We start from the raw sequence: 12,981 nt of genomic DNA on the forward strand, positions 1-12,981 counted from the left end.
ACCCGCAGCATTGGCACTGTCTGGTCGACAAAACAGATGAGATTAATACATACTGAGATTTTTTTTTTCCTTTTTAAATCGCTCGTGTGAACTGGCACATATGCACAGACAAAAATTGGTAATTTGAAAGGGTACTTTTAACCACTTCATGACTGATGAAGTATAGGTACATCGCAGGTCCCCTCCCCCTCTTTGATGCAGGCTCTGGCGCCGAGCCCACATCTTTCCCTGAACATGACAGCTAATTTGAGCAGCTGTCATGTGCATTTATCAGCCGCAGGTGGAATCACGATCCACCCATGGCTGTTAACATGTTAAATGCCGCCGTCAATCTCTGGCAGAAGCATTTAACTTGCGCTAAAAGTAAGCACATCAGAAGACGCACTCATTGGCGCCCCTGTCACATGATTCGCAGGGTGCCAATGGGTGGTTATGACAGACAAGTGGTCTGCAGAAGACCCCCGTGCCTATCATTATGAACCTGCTCTAAACACCAGCCCGTGGCCAGCGTTCATAGGAGAAGAAGATTTCTGCTGCACAGTGCTCAAGCCATGCTAAGTGCAGCATAGGTGATCAGAAGGGAGCAGCTTCAGCTCTCCTGGGGAAACGATTCAAGCCAGAATAAAAAATAACTGGTAACAATATTAACCCCTTTACCCCCAAGGTGATTTGCACGTAAATGAGACCAGGCCAGTCTGTACAATTCTGACCAGTGTCGCTTTGTGAGGTAATAACTCTGGAACGCTTCAACGGATCCCACTGATTCGAAGGTTGTTTTTGAGGGACATATTGTACTTCACGATAGTGGGAAAATTTATTCAATATAACTTGCGTTTATTTGTGAAAAAAAAATGAAAATTTGGCAAAAAGTTTGCAATTGTCAAACTCTGAATTCCTATTTGAATTGCCCTTAAACCAGAGAGTGGTGTCACACTAAATACTAAATAAACAACATTTCCCAAATGTCTACTTTATTTTTTTAGTTATAAGGGTTAAAAATTCATCAGCAATTTTTTTTTTCCAACAAAATCATTTTTTTTTTTTTTTTTTTAAAGGGGCCACATCACAATTGAAGTGACTGAGGGGCATATATGACACAAAATGCCCAAAAGTGACACCATTCTAAAAACTGCACCCCTCAAGGTGCTCAAAACCACATTCAATAAGTTTATTAACCCTTCAGGTGCTTCACAGGAATTTTTGGAAATGTGTGAAAAGAAAAAAACAAACAAAAAAAACAAAACACAAAAACGAGCATTTAACTTTTTTTCTACTTAAATTTTTTTCATTTTCACAAGTGTAATAGGAAAAAGTGGACCCCAAAATTTGTTGTGCAATTTCTCCCAAGCATGCCGATACCCCTTATGAGGGAGAAAACCACTGTTTGGCGCACGGCAGAGCTCAGCAGGAGCGCCATTTGACTTTTTTGGATGCAAAGTTTGCTGGAACAATTAGAGGATGCCATGTCGCGTTTGGAGAGCCCTTGATGTGCCTAAACAGTAAAATTCCCCCACAAGTGTCACCATTTTGGAAACTAGACCCCTCAGGGAACTGATCTAGCTAGATGTGTGGTGAGCACATTGAACCCTCAGGTGTTTCACAAAAGTTTATAACGCTGAGTCGTTAAAAAAAAAAAAAAAAATTCCCCACAAAATGTTTTGTTTTTAGCCACAAATTTTGCATGGGACTATCATTTTTTGCAGGCTGACGCAGGAGCATCCTTATGCTATGCAAACTGTCAGTACTGTATGACATCATGACATCGGGTGACCATGGCAACGACTGGAACCCCGAAAAGACATCGCACGGTCTTCCCCTCTGCTTGCTCCCGAAATGCTGCGATAGACGTCTCCTGGCACTCAGTGATGGGTGTCAGCTGATTTTGCGATCACACCCACACAGCCTTTGTGCGCTCAAAATCACCGGGACGTATCCATACATCCCAGGTCAATAAGGCCCAGGTCACAGAGATGTATGGATACGTCTCAGGAGGGAAAGGGGTTAAATAAAAAAATAAAAGTTCATATCCACTCCCCTTATGCCCCATTCAAAATAAAAAAAACAAACCAAAACACATTTAGTATGGCTACAATCAGAAAAGTCAGCTAAAAATATAAAGTAAATTAATCCAATTGGTAAACTATGTAGAGAGAGAGAAAAAAAAAAAAGATCAAAATGCCAGAATTACAGATTTTTTTTTTTTTTGCAATAATGGGCGATCAAAACATCATATCTACCCCAAAATAGCATAAACAATGTCCGCTTGGAATGCAAAATATATAAGCCCTCACCCAGCCCCAGATCTCAAAATATGGAGATGTTACGAGTCTCGGAAAATGGCAATATTTTTTTCGCCCTTACAAATTTTGGATTTTTTTTCACCACTTAAATAAAATAAAAAAACCTAGACATGTTTGGTATTGATGATCTCGTAATGACATTTAGTGAACATGGTAAAAAATTTGAATCTCACCGTACTTGGAATTTTTTAGGATATTAAGGAATTTTAGAGTCGTCATTTATGTACTAGTGCACACTCATAATAAAATCATGAATAAAATCATTAAAACTCACCTCTGTCATAATCTCTGCGATCACGGTCATCATAACGATCTCTTCCTCGGTCACGATCGTAGCGGTCATCCCTACGTGGGCCGTCACGGTACCGATCAGACTCATAGCGATCATTACGATCGCTACGATACCCTGTAAAAGGAAATTTGTTAGTGCTTAGGCAAAGCAAGCGATTATTAATACTGGTAAAGTAATGTTCCCAGCTTACTATCTCCATAGCTGTCATCTCCACGGCGAGGAGGATAATCATCAAAATTGTCTGTGCTGGGACGTGCCCTCCAATCAGAAGAGTCTGTCTTGTCAGAATCTCTATTGCGATCTCGATCCCTGCCAAAGGAACGATCATCCCGATCTGCACAAATAAATGAGGACGGATTAGTGAAATGCCACACCGAGGGCAGGGTGAACATTTATCCACTTCAGGTGCCCGACACCGGTAAACCATCCAGATCCATATCCCCAATTCAACTCACATCAAGCGCAGGGAAAATGGTGACAACTAAGGCCGATCACAGTTTACTGCTAACCTTTTCCATTGAAAGGTGGGAACATTTTTTCAGTAGAAGTGAATCAAGAATCACGCACTGTAGCAACTCGGAAACCTGCAGTCACAGAGCGAGGGAGGGCACACAGAGCGAGGGAGGGCACACAGAGCGAGGGAGGGCACACAGAGCGAGGGAGGGCACACAGAGCGAGGGAGGGCACACAGAGCGAGGGAGGGCACACAGAGCGAGGGAGGGCACACAGAGCGAGGGAGGGCACACAGAGCGAGGGAGGGCACACAGAGCGAGGGAGGGCACACAGAGCGAGGGAGGGCACACAGAGCGAGGGAGGGCACACAGAGCGAGGGAGGGCACACAGAGCGAGGGAGGGCACACAGAGCGAGGGAGGGCACACAGAGCGAGGGAGGGCACACAGAGCGAGGGAGGGCACACAGAGCGAGGGAGGGCACACAGAGCGAGGGAGGGCACACAGAGCGAGGGAGGGCACACAGAGCGAGGGAGGGCACACAGAGCGAGGGAGGGCACACATCTCCTCAAGCCTCAGTCACATCTCTGTGTTTAAACAAATGAAAAATCGGTACTGGCGTCATCCGTGTCTCTGTTACCATCAATGTGTCATCCGGGTCTCCATTTTGCCATCAGTGTCTCCATTTTTACCATCAGTGTGTCATCCGTGTCTCCGTTTTTACCATCAGTGTGTCATCCGTGTCTCCGTTTTTACCATGTGTGTCATCCGTGTCTCCGTTTTTACCATCAGTGTGTCATCTGTGTGTCCATTTTTACCATCAGTGTGTCATCCGTGGGTCTGTTACCATCAGTGTGTCCGTTGTTACCATCAGTCTGTCATCCATGTCTCCGTTGTTACCATCAGTGTGTCATCCGTGTCTCCATTGTTACCATCAGTGTCATCCGTGTGTCTGTTTTTACCATCAGTGTGTCATCAGTGTCTGTTTTTACCATCAGTGTGTCATCCGTGTCCGTTTTTACCATCAGTGTGTCATCCATGTGTCCGTTTTTACCAGTGTGTCATCCGTGTCTCCGTTGTTACCATCAGTGTGTCATCCGTGTATTCGTTTTTACCATCGGTGTGTCATCCCTGTGTCCATTTTTACCATCAGTGTGTCCGTTTTTACCATCAGTGTGTCATCCGTGGGTCTGATACCATCAGTGTGTCATCCGTGTCTCCGTTTTTACCATCAGTGTGTCATCCGTGTGTCCATTTTTATTATCAGTGTGTCATCCGTGGGTCTGTTACCATCAGTGTGTCCGTTGTTACCATCAGTCTGTCATCCGTGGGTCTGTTACCATCAGTGTGTCATCCCTGTGTCCGTTTTTACCATCAGTGTTTATCCAGTATGGATAAAAGAAGAAATACGAAGCTTCTCCTTTACATTGCAATGTTACGCTTGGACAGTACACTGACGCCTTTTTCCGTGGAACCATAGATTTGTATTAGCACTGGTGATCCGTGCTGCGTTACATGTGCAATGCATAGCACCGTAGATTATACTGGGATCGGACACGTGAAGGAGGCCTTAGGGCACATGCAGACGACCATATTTTTGGTTTGAGTGCAATTCCAGAAATCATCAGATCGCACTCGGACTAATGGTAGTACATGCTGCCGTACACGGCTGATATTTTCCTCGGACAAAGATCGCCATCCCAGAGAAAGATCTGATATTTTCCCTGTACTCGGCCATGCAAGACAATGAGTGCATGGGAAACATTGAACGACATCACGCAGTCATATTTCCACGCCCTGACACAATGGAGAAGATGAAGACATTTTTCGGATCACTGTGCCGACACTGACCAGAGTATATTTGCACAATCACTGCGATTCTCTGAGCATCTACAGCGTCGGCTCCTGCCCTGTCTGAACAGACGTGTGAATGTGGCCGCTACAGTAAGTAACTAGCTGAAGCCTGACAATGCTGCGGTACATAATGCTATTGCAGAGTTAACAGTCTAATGGCGGATATGTTATAACACAGAGCCGTATTTTCAAACTTATGTTTATTTAATAGAAAATGACCTGAAGAAAATGACCTGAAGAATAATTCTTCAACTCTCAAAAAATGTTTTGGAGGATTTATGCCCTAAACACCCTAAAGTTATGGTGTCACCCTTCGGTTCGCTGCCCTTTTAGCAAAGTCCATGTCAATGTCTCCATTACTATAGACAGACTGCAGGAGGAAGGGGGCGCTGCATTAGCTGAAGAGCACTCCATCTACAGCAGTGATCCAGCCACAGGATATGTGACCTGCACAGCCAGGGGGCACTCCATGCCACCAGCCAGGGGAGCACTACAGAGCTGTACGAGAGCTTGGTTTTTTGGGAGCAGAGCAGGGCTGTGGAGTCTGTGTCCATATTGGTGGAGTCTATATAAAATGGACAGACTGACCCCTAAAATATATAATAAATTATATATGAATAAATATAATAAAATTTATATATATATATATATATATATATATATATATATATATATATATATATACATATATATATATATATATATATATATATACATACATACATACATACACACACACACACACATACATACATATACACACACTCATAGTAATTTGGGAAAGTCCTAAAATGTCCTATAAATGTCTGTTCTGTTCCTGATCTAAGGATCTCGGCTTTTAGTGGAGATGAATCTGTGCTGCACTTTATGCACATGCTCAGTAGTGACCAGTGCTGTGGAGTCGGAGTCGTGGAATTGAAAGTCAGGGAAATTGAGGAGTTGGAATCAAAGTGGGACGTTTGGCTTACTGACTCCACAGCCCTGGTGCAAAGCTTGCATTTTTATTGATAACTTATTGCAGTGACCAAAATTCAACGTTTATTTTTTGCTAAAAATTTAATATCTATTTTTAATGGGGGAAGAAATTGGGTGGCATGAATCTTTTGGTCATTTTTTAAATTTGTTTCCCCTTTTTAATCCAATAGGGTCTAAATAAGGATTATTGTGCCGGATACATTGCAGGCTGTGACTGTACGTAAATAAGGGAAAGGGGCCCTGTACTGACCCTAGGGATGGGACTCAAACTATCCCTGCTCCTAAAGGTACCGCGAAAAAGAGAGAAGGTTTGGGCCACCGGCCCCTACTGTTCTCCGGTTATACCCCAACTGTCTCCTCCCCAGGAGGCCTGAGACAGAAATGTTAGTGTATAAACACAAAAGACAAACATGGATAACAAAAGGCAACTAACATACAAAACACCAAAAGGAAAAGTGGTATATAGGGAAGGATATGAATGTACCAACCAAATGGGAATAAGACAATGAGGAAAGCACACACCCAAAACCAGCATGCATCAATCTCCAGCAGCAACAGCGATCTCCAACTCTGCACAGCGACTCCAAGGAGCTAGGAAGTAAAACTCACTGGCGAGGAAGAGAAAGTCTGGCCAGATTTTACAGGGAGAAGGAAATGACCAGGTCAGGAAGAGATGCGAGATGGAGATGTAAGTTTCTAACCAGCATAGGGTTAACCTCTTCAGCAAAGGAAACACTCGGCTCCAAACATTACCACTTGCCGTGCAAAGTGCATGTATGTCTCAAGTTGGAAAGGTGTTAAAACCTGACCGGTGATTTATAAACTTAAATGCCTAATTTTGCACAAATGAAGGAACTTACCTTTATCCTGCGCCTGATCAGCTATGTCCACCCTTATCCTTCTGTTCCCAAGAGACTGCAATAACAAAAACAATGCTCAGCGTTAGGTCTTGTTTAAAGCAGTGCCGTATTATATCACCAAAGTGAGAAAAATAAAATACATATATATCCGCCTTAGTGTTCCCTATGGTAGTTTGAAATTGAAATACTGCCACCATGTGGTTGGATGACCACATGAGGCATTTATATGTGTGGGTGACTTGACATCTAATTGCTTATAGTGTAGAGGGATGCTGAGGCCTGCACTCACCAGCCAGGGAAGTGGGAGTTGAGCGAGAATGATGCATCACCACTAGTGTTGAGCATTCCGATGCTGCAAGTATCGGGTATCGGCCGATACTTGCTGTATCGGAATTCCGATACCAGGATTCCGATACTCTTGTGGTATCGGGTATCGGAACAACATTAATGTTAAAATGTGTAAAATAGAGAATTAAAATAAAAAATATCGCTATACTCACCTGTCCGACGCAGCCGGGACCTCAGCGCAGGAACCGGCAGCGTTGTTTGTTTAAAATTCCCGCTTTTACATGGTTACGCGAAGTCCCGGCTTGTGATTGGTCAGGGCGGCCATGTTGCCGGGCCGCGGACCAATCACAGCAAGCCGTGACGAAAATACGTCACGGCTTGCTGTGATTGGTCCGCGTCCCGGCAACATGGCCGCCATTAACCAATCACAAGCCGTGACGTCACGGGAGGCTGGAAACGCGCTCATTTTAAAAAGGGCGCGTGTCCAGCCTCCCGTGACGTCACGGCTTGTGATTGGTTGCGTCGCGGTCAACCAATCACAAGCCGGGAGGCTGGACACGCGCCCATTTCAAAATGAGCGCGTCCAGCCTCCCGGCTTGTGATTGGTTGATCGCGGCGCAACCAATCACAAGCCGTGACGTCACGGGAGGCTGGACACGCGCCCATTTCAAAATGAGCGCGTCCAGCCTCCCGTGACGTCCCGGCTTGTGATTGGTCAGGGCGGCCATATTGCCGGGACGCGGACCAATCACAGCAAGCCGTGACGTAATTTCGTCACGGCTTGCTGTGATTGGTCCGCGTCCCGGCAACATGGCCGACCTGACCAATCACAAGCCGGGAATTCACGTAACCAAGTAATAGCGCGATTTTTAAACAAACAACGCTGCCGGTTCCCTCGCTGAAGTCCCGGCTGCGTCGGACAGGTGAGTATAGCAATATTTTTTATTTTAATTCTTTCTTTTACACATTTATATGGTTCCCAGGGCCTGAAGGAGAGTTTCCTCTCCTTCAGACCCTGGGAACCATCAGGGATACCGTCCGATACTTGAGTCCCATTGACTTGTATTGGTATCGGGTATCGGTATCGGATTGGATCCGATATTTTGCCGGTATCGGCCGATACTTTCCGATACCGATACTTTCAAGTATCGGACGGTATCGCTCAACACTAATCACCACCCAGTCGCCAGTGTAGCGGCACCTGCCACACACATGTAGTGCATGCATTGAAGCGCTGTACAGTGCGGTGGGTAGGGGACGCTCGCCTCTCGGATCAATGGTTCCTGAACCCAGCAGATCCTCCTGCATACAGCTCATACACTGCAGGTGGCTGAGTGAGGATGATGTGGTGCACCCACTCACCAGAGTAGCGGCTCCAGCTTTACTGAACAGAGCTGTGAGCAGGCCCGTGAAGCAACACGCAATGGGCCCTCCAGGTTGGTTTGTTCAGGATATTTTGCTTTTTGAGAATATCTTATACCTTTGCATTACAACTATTCCTAATTCTACCAAGCAATTTTCATATTTACTAGATTCAGTGAATTAATTTTCTACTATGGTTACTAATGAGGCCGCTTTCTCCAATTATTAGGAACCTCGTCTCCCCTAGGTCTTCTTCACTGATTATTTGTACCAATTAACTAATGTCATCAGGGAAGACAGCTGATCAGCTCACTGGCGGATTAAGTGACAGAACCAAAGAAATCCATGTAGACAGCGGGGGAACCAGCTGCAAAGAGACAGACACACATAGTGAAACATTTGTAGCGTATCTCATCATACTGGAGCTGGAGTCACAGCTACACCATCCAGTACTAACGTGTAATATCCTCTGTGTTGTTTCTGCTTTGGAGAGAGTGAGAGTTGAATTTGAGTCTTTCCTCATTTGCATCCCTCCTCTCCAAGCATCAGGAGTTTCTCGGATTGGGTTTCCATGCCTGAGCAGTTTTGCACAAGGTTGAGATCACCATTCACAAGGTCAGATGTCAGTTGCAGTGCTGTAAGGAACACCACTGAGGATACTTTACCATCTGGGACTCAGAGCTGGCTTTACAAATTGGTAGTGAGGGGGATAATGTGCTCTATAAAGTCATTATGGAGAAAGGGGTGATTTCAGCTTGGAGAAGGTGCTACTCTGTGTTAGAACATGAATGCTTGGAGCAAAAGATGGAGCGAACAAACATGGAGGAAGCAGAAGGAGCCCCAACCTACCACCACCAGGACTCTGCTATGCTCATGTGAACGGAAGCAATGCCCCATACCTAACCCCTTCATGACCAGAGGTATTTTCGTTTTTGCGTTTTAGTTTTTTGTTCCCCCTTCTTCCCAGAGCCATAACTTTTTTTTTTTGTCAAAATGGCCATGTGAGGGCTTGATTTTTGCTGGACAAGTGGTACTTTTGAACACCACCAATGGTTTTAACATACTGTAAATTGTAAAATGGGAAACAAAAATCCAAATTGCAAAAAGTGTGCAATTCCACATTTGTTTTTTTTTAAACCATGTTCACTAAATGCTAAAACTGACCAGTCATTATGATTCTCCAGGTCAGTATGAGTTCATAGACACCAAACATGTCTAGGTTCTTTTTTATTTAAGTGGTGAAAACAAAATTCCAAAACTTTGGCTAAAAAAAAAAAAAAAGGCGCCATTTTCCGAGACTTGTAGCGTCTCCATTTTTTGTGATCTGGGGCTGGGAAAGGGCTTATTTTTTGCGTGCCGAGCTGGTGTTTTTATTGATATTTTGGTGCAGATTCGATATTTTGATTGCCTGTTATTGCAATGTAGGGGCAACCAAAAAAAACGTAATTCTGACGTTATTAATGCTTTTCTTGTTACGACGTTTAGTAACCGGGTTCTTTTTTTATATTGATAGATCGGGCAATTCTAAATATGTGTATATTTGTTTTATTTTGAATGGGGAGAAAGGGGATTCTTTGAACTTCCTTTTTTTTTAAATATTTTTAAATCTTTTTTTTTTTTACTTTTTGCATGCTTCAATAGTCCATAGGAGTCCAGAAGCTGTAGTTGTCCAATCGCCCCTGCTACACAGACGAAGATCAGATCGCCTGTGTGTAGCAGAAATTCTCCCTTGCAATGAGCACCGACTATGACAACCATAGAGGTCTGCTGGAGACCTCTGGTTGTCATGCCAACCCATCGGTGGTCGGGATTACAGACACGCTTCCGGTAAGCACAAGTTAAATGTCAGTAACAGAGACTGACAGCGGCGTTTAACAAGTTAACAGTCGCGGGTGGATCAAGATTCCACCAGAGGCTGTTAGAGGCACATGTCAGCTGTTTAAAACAGCTGACATGTGTCGGGAAAGATGTGGACTCAGCACCGGAGCCCACATCAAAGGGAGGGATTCCGAAGTTAGGCGTAATAATAAATGGGGTTAAAGTTAGTGTCACAATATATATATATTTTTTTAATTAAAAATGTTTTCATTTAGTTTCAATAAAAAAAAATAAAACAGTTGTGCAGTTATTTTTTTTATCCGGCTACTGAGGACTGCCATTTCCTTGTCTGTAACGTGTCAGCGCTCAACACGTACAGACAGCAAATATGGCATACAATGGGCATAGAGGTCTCCGGCCCCCTCCTCTATGCTGCAGCCGTTCAAGGTGTATACTGTGTACGCTTCTTGACAAATGCAATTCACATTTGGGGGAGGGAGCTGGGCACAAAGTTTCTAAAGTGAGGCGCTGAGCTCAAGTCATTCCTGGCCGCCAGGACATAAAATCAGAAGTCAGAGTGCCCTCACCGCTGCACTGACATAGAAGTGTGATTTTAACATACAGGGTGGGCCATGTATATGGATACACCTGAGTGGGCCATTTATAAAGATGGATCCAAAATGGACTTGAGAACCAAAATTGTTGAAAAATATCAACAATTTTAAGATTACAAAGTGCATCTCTTAAGATCTTGATGATGTTCCTTTGTCCACGGTGAGCAACATAGTCAAGAAGGTTGCAACCCATGGCACTGAAGCTAATCTCCCTGGATGTGGAAAGCAGAGAAAAATTGATAAAAGGTTGCAAAGCAGTCCGGATAGTGAATAAGCAGCCCCAATCCAGTTCCAAAGAAATTCAAGCTGTTCTGCAGACTCAGGGTGCATCAGTGTCAGCTATCAGGTGACATTTGAATAAAATGAAACGATATGACAGGAGATCCAGGAGAACCCCATTGCTGGCAGACATAAAAAAGCTAGACCGCAGTTTGTCAAAATGTATGTACCCCAAAATCCTTCCGGAAAAGTGTCTTGTGGACAGATGAGACTAAGATAGACCTTTTTGGTCACTCACATCATTCTACTGTTTGCCGAAAATGGAATGTGTTTTACAAAGAAAAGATCACAGTGCCTACAGTCAAATATAGTGGAAGTTCAAAGATGTCTTGCTGCCTCTGGCACTGCGTGCATCGTGAAATCAGAAGATTACCAAAGGATTTTGGATCGCAATATAGTGCCCAGTGTCAGAAAGCTGGGCTTTTGTCCTAGGTCAGGGGTGGGGAATCTTTATTCTGCCAAGGGCCGTTTGGATAATTATACCATCCTTCGAGGGCCGAACAAACTACGCCCACAAAATACACTGCTCAAAAAAATAAAGTGAACACTTAAATAACAATATAACTCCAAGTAAATCAAACTTCTGTGAAATCAAACTGTCCACTTAGGAAGCAACACTGTTTGACAATCAATTTCACAAGCTGTTGTGCAAATGGAATAGACAACAGATGGAAATTATTTGCAATCATCAAGACACACTCAAAGGAGTGGTTCTGCAGGTGAGGACCACAGACCACATCTCAATACCAATGCTTTCTGGCTGATGTTTTGGTCACTTTTGAATGTTGGTTGTGCTTTCACACTCGTGGTAGCATGAGACAGACTCTACAACCCACACAAGTGGCTCAGGTAGTGCAGCTTTTCCACGATGCCAAATCAATGCGAGCTGTGGCAAGAAGGTTTGCTGTGTCTGTCAGCGTAGTGTCCAGAGGCGCTACCAGGAGACAGGCCAGTACACCATGAGACGTGGAGGGGGCCTTAGGAAGGCAACAACCCAGCAGCAGGACCGCTACCTCAGCCTCTGTGCAAGGAGGAATAGGAGGAGTACTGCCAGAGCCCTGCAAGTGACCTCCAGCAGGTCACAAATGTGCATGTGTCTGCACAAACGGTTATAAACAGACTCCATGAAGATGGTCTGAGTGCCCGATGTCCATAGATGGGGGTTGTGCTCACAGCCCAACACCGTGCAGGATGCTTGGCATTTGCCACAGAACAACAGGATTGGCAAATTCCCAAATGGATTGGCAGGTTCACACTGAGCACATGTGACAGACCTGACAGAGTCTGAAGACAACGTGGAGAGCAATCTGCTGCCTGCAACATCCTTCAGCATGACCGGTTTGGCAGTGGGTCAGTAATGGTGTGAGGTGGCATTTCTTCGGAGGGCCGCACAGACCTCCATGTGCTCACCAGAGGTAGCCTGACTGCCATTAGGTACCGAGATGAGAACCTCAGACCCCTTGTGAGACCATATGCTGGTGCGGTTGGCCCTGGGTTCCTCCTAATGCAGGACAATGCCAGACCTCATGTGGCTGGAGTGGGTCAGCAGTTCCTGCAAGATGAATGGCAGGAAGGCATTGAAGCTATGGACTGGCCTGCCCGTTCCCCAGACCTGAATTCGATTGAACACATCTGGGACATGTCTCGCACCATCCACCAACGTCACATTGCACCAGACTGTCCAGGAGTTGGCGGATGCTTTAGTCCAGGTCTGGGAGGAGATGCCTCAGGAGACCATCCGCCGCCTCATCAGGAGCATGCCCAGGCGTTGTAGGCAGGTCATACAGGCACATGGAGGCCACACACACTACTGAGCATCATTTCCTTGTTTTGAGGCAACTGAAGTTGGAGCAGCCTGTAATTTGATTTTCCACTTTGATTTTAAGTAT

The 12,981-nt window shown here is 44.8% G+C and overlaps 1 protein-coding gene across 1 annotated transcript in view; it reads right to left on the reverse strand.

Annotated features, from left to right (window-relative positions):
• Positions 1-12,981, reverse strand: part of EIF4B (eukaryotic translation initiation factor 4B) — a 54,771-nt gene that overhangs the window by 8,437 nt on the left and 33,353 nt on the right. Inside the window, exons 5-7 of the mRNA XM_077298021.1 lie at positions 6,732-6,786; positions 2,783-2,926; positions 2,575-2,706 (exon numbers count right to left, since the gene is read on the reverse strand). Coding sequence (XP_077154136.1) covers positions 2,575-2,706; positions 2,783-2,926; positions 6,732-6,786 — 331 coding nt within the window. The remainder of the gene's footprint in view (positions 1-2,574; positions 2,707-2,782; positions 2,927-6,731; positions 6,787-12,981) is intronic.

This window comes from Ranitomeya variabilis, chromosome 3, assembly GCF_051348905.1.
Source record: "Ranitomeya variabilis isolate aRanVar5 chromosome 3, aRanVar5.hap1, whole genome shotgun sequence".
Classification (NCBI taxonomy): domain Eukaryota; kingdom Metazoa; phylum Chordata; class Amphibia; order Anura; family Dendrobatidae; genus Ranitomeya; species Ranitomeya variabilis.